At 39.3% G+C, this 16,681-nt stretch overlaps 2 protein-coding genes across 2 annotated transcripts; both read left to right on the plus strand.

The window, feature by feature from the left end:
- The first annotated feature begins 2,152 nt into the window (after positions 1-2,152).
- LOC127774778 (senescence-associated protein OSA15, chloroplastic) lies at positions 2,153-7,244 on the plus strand. Its single transcript, XM_052301070.1, has 13 exons — positions 2,153-2,299; positions 3,087-3,511; positions 3,774-3,944; positions 4,040-4,113; positions 4,199-4,275; positions 4,383-4,454; positions 4,644-4,712; positions 5,258-5,304; positions 5,434-5,557; positions 5,633-5,701; positions 5,782-5,885; positions 6,311-6,386; positions 6,760-7,244. Exons 2-13 carry the CDS (start codon positions 3,195-3,197, stop codon positions 6,931-6,933), a joined length of 1,374 nt encoding a protein of 457 aa, XP_052157030.1. The 5' UTR covers positions 2,153-2,299; positions 3,087-3,194; the 3' UTR covers positions 6,934-7,244.
- A 2,603-nt stretch (positions 7,245-9,847) lies between these two features.
- Positions 9,848-16,313, plus strand: LOC127774629 (glutathione S-transferase 4-like). Its single transcript, XM_052300909.1, has 2 exons — positions 9,848-10,044; positions 15,730-16,313. The coding sequence occupies exons 1-2, from the start codon at positions 9,895-9,897 to the stop codon at positions 15,835-15,837; spliced, it is 258 nt and encodes an 85-aa protein (XP_052156869.1). The 5' UTR covers positions 9,848-9,894; the 3' UTR covers positions 15,838-16,313.
- The last annotated feature ends 368 nt before the right edge of the window (positions 16,314-16,681 follow it).

Consider the following 16,681-nt stretch of genomic DNA (forward strand, 5'->3'; position numbering starts at 1 on the left):
TATTTCATCTTAAAGTCAACATATATAATAGATTGGCTATAAGGTTGGCTGCAATTTTCTTCTTCTCTCTCTATCTCTCACTTATGTATTTAATGGATTTGTCTTGGAGCTTGTGATAAGCTAGCTCTTGCATGAGAGCCAACATCCTTAATTTTTCACTACCTCTCTTCTCCATCTAAGCTTACAGTAAGCTTATAGCTCACTATTATACTTCTACTTGCTCTTGCTCTTAGATCGTTCGGATGATGATTCATGAGTGTCGCCCTGTCGAAGAGGCAAGATGAAATGAAAGGAGAGAAGGGTATCGTGTATCATGTGTGGTCGTCGTCCACTGCTATTAAAGACAAGAACAGAATATAACGGTAAAGTTATACTACCTTCATCCCTTAATATAAAAAATATTCCCTATTTTCAAACGTTTGACCACTCATTTTATTTAAAAAAAATTATACAAATATAAAAAAGAAAAGTTGTACTTCAAGTACTTTGAATAATAAAGTAAGTCACAAATAAAATAAATAATAATTCCATTTTTTTAATAAGACGAATAGTCAAACAGTGCAAGTAAAATGTCAAAATTACTTATATTAGGGGACGGAGGGAGTAGAGTAGTACAGACATAGGTGGTGTTCTTTTCTCTGGAAGATGAAGATAAGGTTTTTTACACAAAACGAGGTGGTATTAACGTATGATTGATTGAGTTTTAATTATTACAAACTTAAAAAATAGATTAATATGATATTTTAGAGTAATTTTCATATAGAAAGTTTTCGCACAAAACACACCGTTTAGCAGTTTGAAAAACGTGACACGAAAGTCTTAATATTCTTTCAACTTTTATTGGAGAAAAGGACGGGACTATAGGACTACCTTCATTCTAAAATTCGAACAGGGCTGACTGAGTTCGTTTATTCATGTTCCCTATTTCCCTCTCTTGTTTGTCGCGTGTAATCTCTATAGAAAAATTATTTTTAAAAATCATATTAATCCTTTAAAAAGTTTTTTAAGCTATACTTAATTAACTATGTGCTATGTTGCTCCATTTTTCGTGATTAGGGGGTCAATTCCCAACTCCATGAGACAGACACAGTCTTAGCATGATTGAAAGAAAGGAAAAACCATATGAATTATAGAGGATTTTATCCTATGAAAAATAATCCTATAGAGTTATTTGAAATAAAAAAATGTTTCCTATCAATTTCTTAGGAATTCATGTGGAATGAACATTGCAAGATTAATTTTAGAGGAAAATAAGCATGATATCTTACTTCATAATAATCAAACAACTTTTCGAAATCCCATAAGAACTCCCTAAGTATAACATTCTGTTCCTACATTTGTTCCTATTGCTGTGTTTTCTCATCCCCACATTTCAAAGGAGCCATAAACTCTTAAATAATGTTTTGAGTTAATGGTTTGCTTGTTTGATCTATCTTAAATCCATTTTTAGGGCCCCTTTGAATCGTAGGATTGAAAAAAAGGAGGAATGGGAAAAACATAGGATTCTGATAGGAATGCAAATGTAAAACAAAGGATTGCAAAACATAGGAAAAACACAGGAATGGCCGTTTGATTGGACCGCAGGAAAAACGCAGGATTCAAATGAGAGAGATAGACTCAAGGGAAGTTTTCCAAGAGGTTGGAGTGGATGTTAAATTTCCTACATTTTTCCTCTAGAATCGTAGGAAAGGAAAGTTTTCTACCTTTTTCCTTTTATCATTCCTACAAATCAAAGACAAGAATAGTGTAGGATTTCAATTCATTTGTTTTTTCTCCATTTATCCTCCAATTCAAAGGGGGCCTTAATAGCATTAACTTTCTTTTCCAAAATAAGTATATAAATCCAAAACCATGAAAAGAAGTATTTTTTTTTTCAAATTTTATTCCAAAAACTACGTTCCAACAAGCATGCTCCATACGGCTAGGCTATAGAGTTGATAGAGAGATGTGGAGGGCCCACGTGTCAGGGACACCCAACGGGATTGTGTTTTTTTTTTGACATAGTGTTGACAGCGAAAGAGTGTGGAATGAAATTCTTGGCTGTAGATGAGCCTGTAGGCCCCGCCACGGATGCGAGGCCACCAGCGGATGAGCGCCACGTGTCCGCTACAGGCATGGGCAGCGCGACCAGAGAAGTGGACAGGACAAGGCCGCATCCGCCATCCTCCATTGATTCATCTCCCTTCCTTTGCTTGAGATTCCTCAACCTCTACATCTCTCTCCTCCAATCCCCTCCTCTCTCTCTATCTCTCTTCCCGGCCTGTGCAGAGACGGAGGCAGGATAGGCCGGCGAGCAAAGGTTCGAGTTCTTTCCCCTCGGATTCCACAAAGTAGGTGTCTTTTTTGTTTAAGAAAAATAGAATCACCAAGTTGTTGTTCTCGTTGAGTTTTGGTTGTATTTTGTCACTCGAGAGCCTCTGCATGTTCCAAAAGATGGTGTTTTATTGGTGGTGTTTTGATTATGCTAGATGTGGAGGATGGACGGATCAGATATTCTGTTGTTTACTCGCTTTGAAATTTATGCTTGTTTTAGTATTATGCATCTTTGGGCAATTATCGCATGGATGGATCATACATGCCATTTCTTTCGGTTCGAATGTCTTCCTGTTTACTACTTTGGAATTATCGTTTTTAGAGTTTCGAATTAGCTGATTACTGCAAGTACAGTTCCCCGCTGTGTTTTTGTTTGTGATTCTGAACTGCAAACTGATCTAGGATCGAGAAATGTTGGTGTATTTAGAGATTTAAGGGGGGCGACTGATGTGTCACCATTTAGAAAATCAATTATGCATTTCCTAATTGTCATGTCTGCATGCTGTCAAGTTAAATTTGAGATAACTGCTGAAGATTACAGAAGGCCTAGAATTCTATTACCCCATTCATAGAGTAGCTGTGATTCTGACAATACAATGCACAGCAGGTATTTAGAAAGGAAACTGTTACTACATGGTTGTTAACAGCAAGCAGCTATTATTGATCTGATAAGGAATGAATTTCTACAGTATTTTTGACGCGACGTATTAGCATCAGTTTTGCTCAAGATTCACTTACTGTTGCGTGCAACTAATGTCCAAATTTCACATCAGGTACTAAAGATCATATCTCTTCAAACTGGTTAGGAAGCTTACTTAATGAAGACACAATTGGATTGATTTTAGTGGCCAAACCCAAGCCAACATACAGACTGTGCACATATGGCTACTCGCATTCCTGGTACTGTAGCAGCTAGCGGGGTGTACTACAATGATCAATACAGAATGCCATGTAAGCTGAAAGGAATTCATTGCATGGCATTGAATTGTATACCGCAAAAAGCGAAGGTAAGGAAGTGCATGAATGGATACCAATCAACATTCAGGTTTTGTGTAAATGAGAAAAATGGACAAACCACCGGGCAGTCAAATGGTTCCTTGATCCAACAAGGCCAGAATTTCCGGTGTCATTCTTATGGTTCTCATAACAGCAGTGAAACTAAAGAGTGCAGCCTTGAAGATGGCACTGATTCATACAGGTAATATTTGTACTACATTACAGGATAATGAGCCTACTTTTTCCCCAGATGACCAATGTTTATTGAATTTGTGTATCTGGACATGCAAATTCATTATCATCCTAATTCCTATCTTTCTACTGTCTTTAAATGACACGTCCTATGTACAAAGCTGAACACAGTCATTTTTAAGATGGACATAACCCATCCAACATTTTTTATTTTGTTTTTATGGTTGACATAACCTGTTTGTCTTTTTAAATTTCTAAATCTATTGTTGCAGGGATTTTGAAGAACATTCAAGAGGAGCCTCCCAATTTTCAGATAATCAAGTTGCAGCAAAGAAAAAATCAGTCAAATCTAGTCAAGGGTTGGCTGAAGCTTGCAAATTTGTTTACAACGATGCAAAATTTGTGAATGAAAGAGCTCAAAATGATATTCTCTTGCTTTCACGGTATTCCTTTCATAATAATCTTTAAAAAATATATCCCTTGGTAAAAACAAGAGATTTGTACATAACAAAATTATGTGTCTCATTTCTAATCCTAGTGGCATAACAAGGCTGAACAAACGTGCGTGCCAGGATGTTGCTGTTTTAGGGTCAGGATTTCTCAAGCTTGATGGTACATGATTTCCCTTTTAGCTGACAAGCTCTTAGTTTCTTTGGTATGATTTAACTATCCATCTAAAGCTATTATTTACTGAAAGCTCGTGCAAGGAAGGACACTAAAAAAATTGACCACAGTGTGAAGGAAAGGGCAGCGCGGCTTACCCATTTTGCGAGAGTATGATTTTTCAATATGTTTAGATAATTGAACCATCCATGTGCTTTACTTTTTGTTCCTTTCTACCTCTATGTACTTTAGCCTGTTACCTCTGTATGCATATTCAGATATTAAAGGAACAGGCTCAGTCAGACTTGAAGAAAGCAGCAGATCAGCATTGGAGCGATGGTGCTTTGGAGGTCTGTGCTAGTTCTCTGTCCTTCACTTCATTTTGCTGGAACTAGTTGAAAATACTGAGCGATATATAGCTGCCAAATGTTTCTGGAGTACCGATGTTGTTTTATTACCGGTGTTAACCTTCTTTGTGTGTGTTACTATCAAATTCATGGGATTATGCTTATATAATACACTATTTATTTGCAATGCAGGCAGATCTGCGACGAGCTGACTCGGTTGTTAGACGACGTGCCATGGAAGATGCTTTCATGGCTTTAAAGGTAGCCCAACTTGTTCTTTTCCATCTCTACTGTCTTTAAATGCAGCAAGTTGGTTTAGTTTTCATTACAATTTACAAGCTAAGATATGCAAGATTTTAGGATGAAAACATAATCAGTTATTTTGATTTATGAAAGCAAGATTTATAACTCAAACTCGTAACAATTCTTGATTATTTATTTGCTTAACATCATGCCCCATACATCATATTTCCAACAAATTTTGTTTGTTTTATGAGCCTGCTGTCATGACCGGTTTGCTGTTATGCATTACATTAATAGCTAAGGTTTAGTTTGATTGGCTTAGCAGAAAATAAATAATCATATATCTAGACATGAATAACTAGCCTCAGACTTAATCATACTCTATCTACACCTTGCCATATCGACATTTTTTTGGTATTTGTTGCTGCACAAAAGGAAAAGTTTATGGATCACATACTAGATGTTTTGATCAATTTGACCCTTCCCAATTCTCGGTATTTCTCATACAGCATCTTGATTATTAAATATTACACTTGTATGTAATTCTGTAATATTTAGTGCAGTTTGTTCGGGATATCCATGACATGATGGCAAACAGATTACAAGAGCAGTAAGTTCATTTCAAATGCTCATTTCTTAGAGAAATTCAATGTTTAATTAAGGAGGGTATGATTTTACTTCGCTGGTTCATATTCATTGTTAGAACAATCTGATTTGTACTAAAATAAATATACTTTAGATTCGCAAAGGATGGTTCCTCTTCTCCTGCTAATTCAAGAAGTTTCATCACCCTTGAGAAAAATGGAAATACCTTCGAGCTGTTTCCTCATGAAGTTTCAACGGACCAGATTACTGCCATAGAGGTTATATCTAGATTAACTTATTTAGCAGAAAACTCCCATCATATGGCTAATTTTGGTTAAATTTGTTATCCATAGCAAGCATACTGGAGTATGGCATCTGCGTTGTCTGAGGCTGATGGTATCGACTACACAGATCCTGAGGAGGTGAAACATTTTTTACCCACATTATAAAGATGAACCTTCCTATGTCCATCTTTCTAACCTTCTCTTTTCTGTTTCTGAAGCTTGAGTTGTTAGTAGCAACTCTCATTGACCTGGACGCCATGGATGGGAAAAAGAGTGTTTCCTTACTTGCTGAATGTTCAAGCTCTCCAGATGTTAATACCAGGTATATCAAAGCATTATTGAGTACAGTTACCTGCAATGTATGTTGCTTCTGCGTTGTTAGCAAGATCGAATCCATCTTCAAGTACAGAAAATGAGAATATACAGAAAATGAGAGAATGTTAATATAAAGAATGCAGATTTGATATGTCCTGTCTCTATACATCATGGCTATGTGCCAAAATAGCTAATTAGCGACAAAAAATAATTTATGGATAAAACTATTATGTATATGTCCTTAGTGACTTAAAAGCCAATTCAAAAAAGGAACTATGTTGAAAATACCGTAGAATTAACTCAAAAATTAAGTCTTAAATAAATTTTGGCGGTGGCTGATTCGTTGTAGGGCAAACGTTGAGGCTCTATGTTATATTTCTGAATTACATCGCATTCGTATTGACCATTATTATGTATGTATACCCCTTGTAGGAAAGCTTTAGCTAATGCACTGGCTGCAGCTCCATCCATGTGGATTCTTGGAAATGCTGGGATGGGTGCATTACAGGTGAACATAAATCTCTCCTATAGCTCCTCCTATTGACAATTTCTGATTACCTTCATATCAGAATTTTTTGTATGAGAAATTTCTAAGCCTCTCAGAGCCAGGAATCATGCTTGCCCCACAGTTCAAATTTGATCTTCATATTCATTTGTAACCATGATTTCCAAGCTGTACAAACTGAAGCTCATTTCTCCCTTGTGATCAATTATCTAAAAAAGGTTAAAATCCATAGTACAACGCAGCCTGTTTCTGCATAATAATCAGTTATTGTTGAATGAACTTGCTAGTTGCTACTTGCTACATGAACTAGTTTCTTTGAAGTTACTTGGGTAACTATTGATGTTTCATCAATCTTTGCTTGCTCTTTCAATTGCAGAGATTGGCTCAAGATTCCAATTATGCTGTAGCCAGGGCTGCAACAAGAGCCATCAATGAACTCACAAAGCAATGGGAGCTTGAAGAAGGTGACAGCCTGAGGTTTGTACTGAATCAAAATATGGTTTCTAAAGAGACAGCCGATGACAGTGCAGCAGCAGATGACACCAGGTGATCATGTGCAAATAAGAAGGAAAAAATTACACTAGGATTAACAGAAACTTATACAAACATCACGTTTCAGAGCATATATATGGATAAGGTGAATGTCTATCTCTGTCACAGTTTCAGAGCATAATGTGCTGCTTGGTATCAAACCAGATCACCAGAATCATCAGAATGACAGAATGCATGTAACTGACACATCTTTTCAGTGCCAAACTGCCAAAGAAATTAGGAACTGGTGTAAAGATAAATGTATTCCTTCAGTAAGACATAGTCAATAGTGTTAGAATAATTGGGCTAGGCCCAACTTATCCTATTAAATCTCAAAGGCCCATAATAAGTGTTAAGGATAATAATACCACCTCAGGATTTAAGGGAGGAATATCTCAACCTAAATAGGGAGTTATTGGAGGCCCCCTGTTGACTGGTTGAGGTGGGGGTCGGAATGCCACGCGCGCGCGCGCCGGGCCGAGGCCGTGGGCGTGGGCGTGGGCGAGGCTGGCTGGCGGCGTGCGTGCGTCACGTCGCTATTCTTTTGCAGCCACTAACCACGTTCCAACGACTGCCTCTCTCTCCTGATAGATAAGGAGGCCGCGAGTCCGATCTGTAACGGACGCTTGCTTCTTTCTCGGTGTTACGTTCCAACGACTGCCTCTCTCTCCTGATAGATAAGGAGGCCGCGAGTCCGATCTGTAACGGACGCTTGCTTCTTTCTCGGTGTTAATTCCTCCTCCTCCGCTTCTTTCCCGGTGTTAGTTCCTCCTCCTCCGCGCCAGTGCTGTTCTCGCTTCCTCGCTTCTGATCTCTTGCGCGCACGAGAGATTGGAAGGAGCAGTGCCTCCGCAACCACATCTGCGCCTGAGATCTGCACCGGGTAGGCGGGTGATCAGGTTTTTGGGGAGTGCCTCTCGCACGACTGCTCGCCATGTCTGGAGATGCCGCCGCCGCTGCTGGAGGATATGGCAGAGGTGGTGCGCCAGGAGCTGGAGCCGGTGCTGCGAACGACAACATCAACGGAGGCAATTCTGCCTCACAATCCAGCGGAGGGCCATTCTCGGGGTATATCCTTCTCTTGTTCCCTTTGTTAGCGCTATCGCTTTACTGTTATGTGCGCTATGTTCCTGTTCCTGACATTCATGATGCCTCTAGCATGTTATTGCGTTACTGTAATGTTCCTGTTCCTGACATTCATGATGCGCATAGTATGCTACTGGTTATGTTAAGATCACCCTACACTGCTTATGCCATGATTATTGCTTTAACATTTTGGATTAAATATGCCGACTCATGACTATATTTCCAACAAATAGATGAAGCAAAAGAGCATGGTTGAAGAAATTATGTTCCTCAGATGTTTTTTGCTATTCGATTGGGAAATGGATAATAGTGCCACCTCCTGAGTATTTCTTTGAGAAAAAAAAGTCTATTTTACAACCCTAAAAACTTTCACTCGCACCGAGTTGTTAAATCCTGAACTTTAGCCAAGTGGCATACTCCCTTTTTTTTTTTACATGGCATACTAAAATTTGATGCAAATATGCAGAATTATTAGTCGTGCTTAAAGCACCTAATGATAAAACAAGTCATGTCGAAATAAATGATACTCCCTCTGTTTCAAGTTATAAGACGTTTTGATTTTGGTCAAAGTCAAACTATTTTTAAGTTTGACTAATTTTATAGAAAAAAAATAGTAATATTTTTAATCCAAGACTAATATATTATGAAAATTTATTCAATTATAGATTTAATGAAACTATGCTGATGTTGTAAATATTACTATATTTTTCTATAGAGTTAGTCAAATTTAGAGTAACCTAAAACGGAGCGAGTATTTACATAGTTCTTTTAATAAAATAAATGATCAAATGTGAAGTTTAAAAGTCAACAACTTTATATTTTTCAAAACCGAGCTAGTAAGTAGCCCAACAATGTCACGCAATCCGTGTCCAGTACAATGGCACTTGTTTAGAAGGTAATCCAACGATCGGAAACGATTTAGTACCATGAGGTACCGGTACCTTGAGGTACTTCTTGTTGGACCGGAGCAAATCTCATTGCATAAACCACCCTAATTGTCACTCTAGTTTTGATATTCTACCCTATAACCTATTTCGTTGCAAAATCCCACCCACCGTACACACGTGAGTAGCTGATTTGCTCCATTTCTTCTGACATGGATTCGCAGTGAACCGTATAAGCCATGTTGTGTTCATCTAATATGGCTATGAGGTGAGTTTGACTTGAGCTCGTTCTTAGGTCCTGTTTGGGAGAGCTTAAGATTCTGAGAATCTACTGGTTGATAGCCAGCTTATGAGAATATGGAGAAGCTACTAAACATAGCTTCTGAATTTTAGTTTATTTTTTAAGTAGAATAATAGATTCTCAAAATCTATGTGACAATCTCGATTGTTTGGGGGGGGGGGGGAGTTTTTGATTCTGGGAGAAACTGCACCTACTAGAAGCTCCCCAAAATAGATCCTTAGACTAGTTCGAAGTGGCAAGAAGGGTAGAATGACAATCAATGGCGTTGATCGGCAGCGAATCCATATTGAAAGAAATGGGCCAAATCAACTAATAATGTGTATGGAGGGAGTAATTTTGGCCTTTGGTTGCCTGAGCTTTTGCAACAAAATGGGTTACGGAGTAGAATGTTTAAAACGAGAGTGACAACTGAGGAGGTGGTTTATACGATTTGGTCAGTTTAAAAAGGACCCAAGACATGTTTTGCACGAGGACAAAAACATCCATATAACTAACTTATCATCGAAGAGATTAGTACAAGGTAATACTATACCATTTCTAGTTTGAAATCGGCAGAGATGGTTAAGCTAGCTTTCGTAAGCAGGAGTGTACATCACCATTCACCACACCAAGCCGTTTCACTGAAGCTTCCGCCTTCTCGCCGATAAATTAAACGGAAGCAGAGCTGCTGCTGCAAGAAGGCTTTCAGCTCACACGGGAGAGAAGAGAGATGGGAGTGAGGGTGACCGGGCCGGCGGGATCGCCGCTCGTGGCGGCGGTGCTGGCGAGCCTGGAGGAGGCCGCCGCCGGCGGCGGGTACGAGCTCGTCGGCATGGCGGCGGCGCGCGAACGGAGTACCCGGCCGCACCTTGCCCGGAACGTAAGCCGCCCACCCTTTCTGAGAATTTCTTTTAAAAACCTTTTTAATTTTAAAAATAAATCTTACAAAACTTATTTTTAACATATGAACAATTTTGCCACGCTAACTTGCATGGCAAAAACATATTGTCACGCTAATCTAACTGACGTAGCTGTTATTTGCTCATACCATCCTCACTAATATTTTTTTTAGATAATGGAAATGTGTTACATCTCCGGCCTCTGCCCGTAGGCACACAGCCAAAAAATTCAGACGTGAACAGAAAAGTTAAAAAAGGCGAGATGGGACAAACCCCCAACTTCTGCCGATGATATGATCTACTAAAATAATATTTTTTTTCAAAATCACGTAGATTCTATCCCGAAATTCTGTAGGTGCTACGCCATCCAAAATGGAATAAAAGTTCCTTGGCTACTAATTCCAAGCGTGTAGCACCATTGTGCATAGTATCCTGTTGCTCCTGTGAAAGCATCATACACCAAGAGTGGAGCCAATTGGAACACATGAAGATAACTTGCATGATGTTAGGCATTTTTTTATGGTTAAAAACTATATCATTACGGCAACGCCAAATTGACCAACATAAAGCACTAGCTCCAAACAAAATCATTTTTTTTGTGGGTCTAGGCACTCCCCTTAGCCAGTCACCAAATATATCTTTTGCATTGTGAGGAGGGGGGATGTTGAAGGCAAAGAAGACACATCACCAAGCAAAACGTGCAACATGACAGTCAAAGAAAAGATGTTGGATGGTCTCTTGTGTATTACAAAAACAACATTGCTTGTTTCCCCTTCAATTTCTCTTTATGAGATTATCTTTTGTCAAGATTACTTTTTTGTGAAGAAACCACATAAATACTTTGATTTTTAGTGGTACCTTTACCTCCCATAAGATACTCTTGTGGATTCTTACATTGGAATTGATGATCGCATTATATATGGATTTGACCGAAAAATGGCCATTTTTATGTAGCGACCAAATAAAGCAATCCTTTTCATTTGACAGGGTTATGTTAGCTAGTCGAGAGATCAGATCGTTCCACTCAACTAACTTTGGTCCTACAATTGATCGTCGGAATGAAACATTCAACGGTGTTGTGCTCATAACCTCTGCCAAAGTAGAATGTCTTTTTCGGACCACATTGTACAGAGAAGGATATTGATATTTGAGAGGTTGCAAGCCCAACCATGTATCTTCCCAAAATCTTATTTCCATCCCATTACCAGGTTTAAAAGATCCATACTAAAAAAATTGATCTTTTACTTTCATTAGGCCAGCCCAAAATTGGGATGTTCTTGGTTTGTGTGACATGTGGGAGAGGGGTTTACCCTTTAAGTACTTGTTGCGCAAAAGGTTTTGCCATAGGCCATCACCATTAAGAAGCTTGAATAGCCATTTGCTCAACAAACATCTATTCATGATATCAAGATTTAGGACACCCAGTCTACCTTGATCTTTTGGCCGGCATATATAATCCCATTTTGTTAACCTATATTTCTTTTTCTGGCTATCACTGCTCCAGAAAAAGCTCGATCGGTAGTAATCCAGTCTTTGAAGTACACCTCGAGGTATTTCAAAAAAGGATAACATGAACATGGGAAGACTCGAAAGAACCGAGTTAAGAAGAACCAATCTCCCACCATAGGAGCTGTTTTTGCCCTTCCATGCGCTAAGTTTTCTTTGAAACCTATCCTCCACACATTTCCAATCAGAATTTCTGAGTTTTCGATAGTGTATGGGGATTCCTAAGTATTTGAATGGAAAGGAACCAGAATTACAACCAAACAGTTGTCTATATTGGTCCTCCATTTCCTTGGCTCCCCCAAAGCAGAAAATTTCACTTTTATGAAAGTTTATTTTCAGCCTCGAGAGATGTTCAAACACACAAAGAATGGCCTTCATGTTTTTTGCTTGTTCAAAATCATGTTCAAGAAATATTATTGTATCGTCGGCATATTGGAGAATGGACAAACCATCATCCACCAAGTGTGGAATTACCCCTCTAATTTGGCCATCGACTTTGGCTCTTTCAATAAGAATGGCTAACATATCAGCCACTATGTTAAAAAGAATTGGGGACATTGGATCCCCTTGTCTCAAGCCTTTGCATGTCCGGAAATTTTTTCCTACATTATCATTGACTTTGACACTTACAGTTCCTCCTTCAACCCAGTTGGAAATCCAATTGCACCACGATTGTGAAAACCCTTTCATTCGTAATGTCTGCTGAAGGAACTGCCATTTAACTTTGTCATAAGCCTTTTCAAAGTCAATTTTGAATATGATACCATCCATTTTCTTTGTGTGTAACTCATGGACAGTCTCATGCAAAATCACCACCCCTTCCATGATATTTCTATCTGGCAAAAACGTCGTTTGGGTTGGGCGAATGACTTTGTGAGCAACCGTTGTAATCCTATTGGTGCCCACTTTTGTAAAAATTTTAAAGCTGACATTCAGTAGGCAAATAGGCCTATATTGTTGAATTTGATTTGCATCAGCCTTTTTTGGCAGTAGCACGATGATCCCAAAGTTTAGGTTATAAAGGGATAATGTCCCTTTATGAAATTCTCTAAATAGAGCCATGAGATCATTCTTAACAATCTCCCAAAAGACCTGATAAAACTCTGCAGGAAAGCCATCTGGACCTGGGGAGGAGTTATGATCCATTTGAAAAATTGCCTCTTTGACTTCCTTTTCTGAAAATTCAGCAGTAAGGATGTCATTTTCCAAGTCGGACACTTGAGGAATATCATCAGTCCATCCCTCTATCATGGATACATGATTATGATCTGGAGGACCAAATAATCCTTTATAATAATTGGTGATGTATTCTTTGAGATTCCCCTCAGGCGTTATTATAGTGTCCTCTTGTTCCAACTGGAAAATCATCTGCTTACGATGTTTACCATTGGCTATCAAGTGATAATATTTAGTATTACTATCTCCTTGGAGTAAATGATTTGTCTTAGATCGCTGGTACCAATACAACTCTTCCTCCCTTAACAGTTTTGCCAAATCATTTTTGGCCTGCTTCAACGAAGTTAACTCTGTGTTGGAGAGAGTTATGTGTTCGGCTTTTTTGTCTAGTGTGTCAATTAAAACTAAAAGCTTTATTTTTTGTTTTTTATATGTGCCACTTAAACTTCGCGCCCACCCTCTTAAATGTTGCCTAAGGTGGACGATCTTGTGTTTCCAACGTTCCATAGGATTCCTTCCCTTGTTTATGCTTTGCCACTCTTTGGCTACCATCTCAAAGAATCCATCCCGCTCTAGCCAGCCTAATTCAAAACGAAATGGCGGCTGATTGCCAAAATGTGCATGCGATCCGGATCTCAGTATAATTGGAGAGTGGTCTGAAATGGCTCGAGGTAAGGCTTGACACGTAACTAAAGTATATTTTTGCTCCCAGTCAGTGTTCATTAACACTCTATCCAACTTCTCATAAGTTGGATTTTCGAGGTTATTGGCCCAGGTGAATTGTCTCCCCGAAAGATCAATCTCTCTCAAATTGAGACTATTGATGACCGCATTAAAAAGAAAAGGCCAACGAGGGTCAAAAGAATTATTATTCTTTTCTTCGGGTGATCTAATGATATTAAAGTCCCCCCTACCAATAGAGGGTATGACTTCTTACCACAAGTCTGAGCTAGTTCTGTCAAAAATTGTTCTTTTAACTCGGGTTGAGCAGCACCATATACTGCCATTAAAACCCATTTGAAACCATCCTCTTTATTTCTTAGAAGAAACTTCACATAGAAGTCCCCTTCTGAAATTTCACCTATATCAAAAACATTTAAATTTACTCCTAAAAGTATTCCTCCTGATCTCCCGATAGGAGGTTTCAAAGAAAATCTTTTCCACCACAAAGGTTTTTAAGATTTGAAGGGGTGAATGATGGTTTTCTAGTCTCAAGAATGGCAATAAAATCCAAATTTTGCTCCTTAACATATTCAGATATAAATCTAAATTTAGATGCATCACCAAAGCCACAACTATTCCAAAATATTCCTTTCATTTCTTAAACTTATTAGCTTTCTTTTTTGGACCAGTCAAAAGAGGACATAGCACTTTATGTTTGACTTTGGTCGAAATCTTCCTCATTTGAGGTATGGCCTGAGAATCCATAGACTCATCATCATTACTCTCAGCCTCTTCTAGCCAGTCACTACATAAGTGCTGGAGAGAAGACAATTTTAACAATTCATCATTGTTTTTATCTACATTACTAGTAGACTCTACAGCACTACTATAAAGAGTAGCAAATCTATCCACTTCTGAAATTTTAATCTGGTTAATGGACTCCTTTATTTCTAAATCATTCTTTCCTAGAGAAACCCCTAATTTAGAAAAATTTGCAGCAAGAGTCTTATCTGGAATTGAAGCAACAGAATTTGTGGTATTAAACTTGTTACCTGTTAGCGTCTCGAGGTTATGAACCTTTTTAAGCAGCTCTGCCCGGTTTGCCACCGGCGCATCTGCATTTGCCATCGCCTTCTGTCTTTCACTTTGCCTAGTTGGAATAGGGTCCACTGGGCGACGAGGTCGCCTTCTTGTCGGGGATCGAGCTCCACTGCCTGTGCTGCATCCTGGGCTTTAGATGTGGCAGCACTGGAGGCACTAAGTTGGTCTTCATTGGTTGCTAGTACTGCCATCAAGTTCTTAGTCGATGCTACTCTTCCATCGCCTGCAAGCCGGCTATTCTTGGGGAGCAATTCAGACTGCACGTTGCAGTCCAATACATGCTCCACGGGAGACAAGAAGCTAGCTGAAACATGCTGTAATTCTTGTGCAATGCTGACAGGTTCTTGTTGTTGCTCTTTGCCATTCGTAACCACCTCATCTGTTCCTGCTAGCTGCACAGCAACCTCAGTAGAAAGTACCTTAGTCGTTGCCAACTTCGCTAGCTGTGTCGAAACCTCGTCGGAATACACCACCTCACCGACAGCCGCCTTGGTTGACTCGGAGTTTCCTGTCCCTTGGGCTCCCAATTGACTCATGGGCGTTTCCAACACCACGGAGGAGTATGAGGCAAACGCTTCCAACTCCGTTGTTGTAGCAGGCGTATCTGAGCTAGGAGACGGTGAAAATGCTTCATTATCTAGAACCATATTATTGGTGCGCGTTGAGGGCAGCTTAGCCGGCGCTAAGCCTCCCATTTCCATCCTTAGCGACCCATCAGAACCATTCTTTTGGCGTTTTGGGTCCCTATCTTCCATGTGAACATCATCATCACCACCATTTTTTCTTTCTCCGTCCTGGTCAATATCATCAATCTTCTTCTTTCCTTTCCCATCCACCTCAGGCAATTCCGGTTCAAAGAAGATTTCATAGCCATGGTTTCGGACAACAATGTAAACACTAGGTGGTAAATCTGCTAACTCATATCCTCACTGATATGATAGGATAAAACCGTCACACCTGTTGCAGGTGATGTGTCAATGTTTTTTTTTCCTAATGCTAGATGTGGTCAAAGGGTTAAGATTTTGAAAATAAGTTTTGAAATGATTCATTCTTAAAATTAAAAATTTTAAAAGTATTTTGAAAAAAAAATCCCTTTCTAACACACATTTGCATATCTTAATGTGTTTGAAACTTTTTTAATCACTCGAGTGGACATCTACTCGTATATTATTATTCCATTGTAGTATCATAGATTTGCATACGTTGTTCTGTTCTTGCAGCCGTTTGGTAAGATCGCCGCCTTTGCTGAGGACGGCGAGCTCGCGCTCGTCGACGCCGTCGGTGGCCATGTTGATGGTAGCCGCTCTCATGCCCGCGTGACGTCTTGAGCCATCGGCTTGGAGAAGGCCCCACTGTACAGGCAACGTACTGACAGTTGGGCCCCACCGTGCTGTTATACTACTTAGGAGTTGATTATTATGGTGGGGGCCATGTGTCAGTCTCGATTTGATAGCAATGTGTCATGCGGTGAAGATGGAAATGTTTGTGTGCGAGCGCCAGTAATTAAGAACAACACAGAGGAGGTAGGGGGGCAAAGGAGTTCTTTTGTGTTGATTCCTATTGCATCGAGATAAGACTATTTCTTTACTATTGATTTTACAAAGAAAATTACTATCCATACGACTAGTGCGTACGACTTGCGTATGACTAGTACTTAGCTACTGCTTGCCGTGGCTTACATGGAAAAAAAACCAGCTTGTATGAAGTGAATTGATTGGCTGATAAGGCAGGGTTGAATAGAGGTCGGATGTATAGCGGTACTCCTTTACAAATAAAGTTCATCGTAAAACATCTCGAGAAGGTATATATATGTGATCACTAATGTTGTTGATGGGATGTTTTTCGTACCGTGCTTAAAATTTGATGTACAAGTTGTTTTTGGCTTGTTGCATCACTTGTGCATTACTCCTCTAAAAGAACTTGTCTAATGTGGCGTCAAGAACTAACAATTAAGTTACAGTTGAGTCAATCAGGAATATGAGGCCGCGCCGTCTGTAAGGTCTCCTTCTATGTCCACGTCAGTGTAATTTGTTTCTATCGTTCGATATATCATACACGGTTCGGATGCAATTTGCCAGATTATGCATGCACTAGAATGCACAGGTACTAGTGCTTGACAATGACCTATCATATTACAAGTTTACATAATGCAAAATGTATGAGGCTATAACC

Source organism: Oryza glaberrima, chromosome 5, assembly GCF_000147395.1.
Source record: "Oryza glaberrima chromosome 5, OglaRS2, whole genome shotgun sequence".
NCBI lineage: Eukaryota > Viridiplantae > Streptophyta > Magnoliopsida > Poales > Poaceae > Oryza > Oryza glaberrima.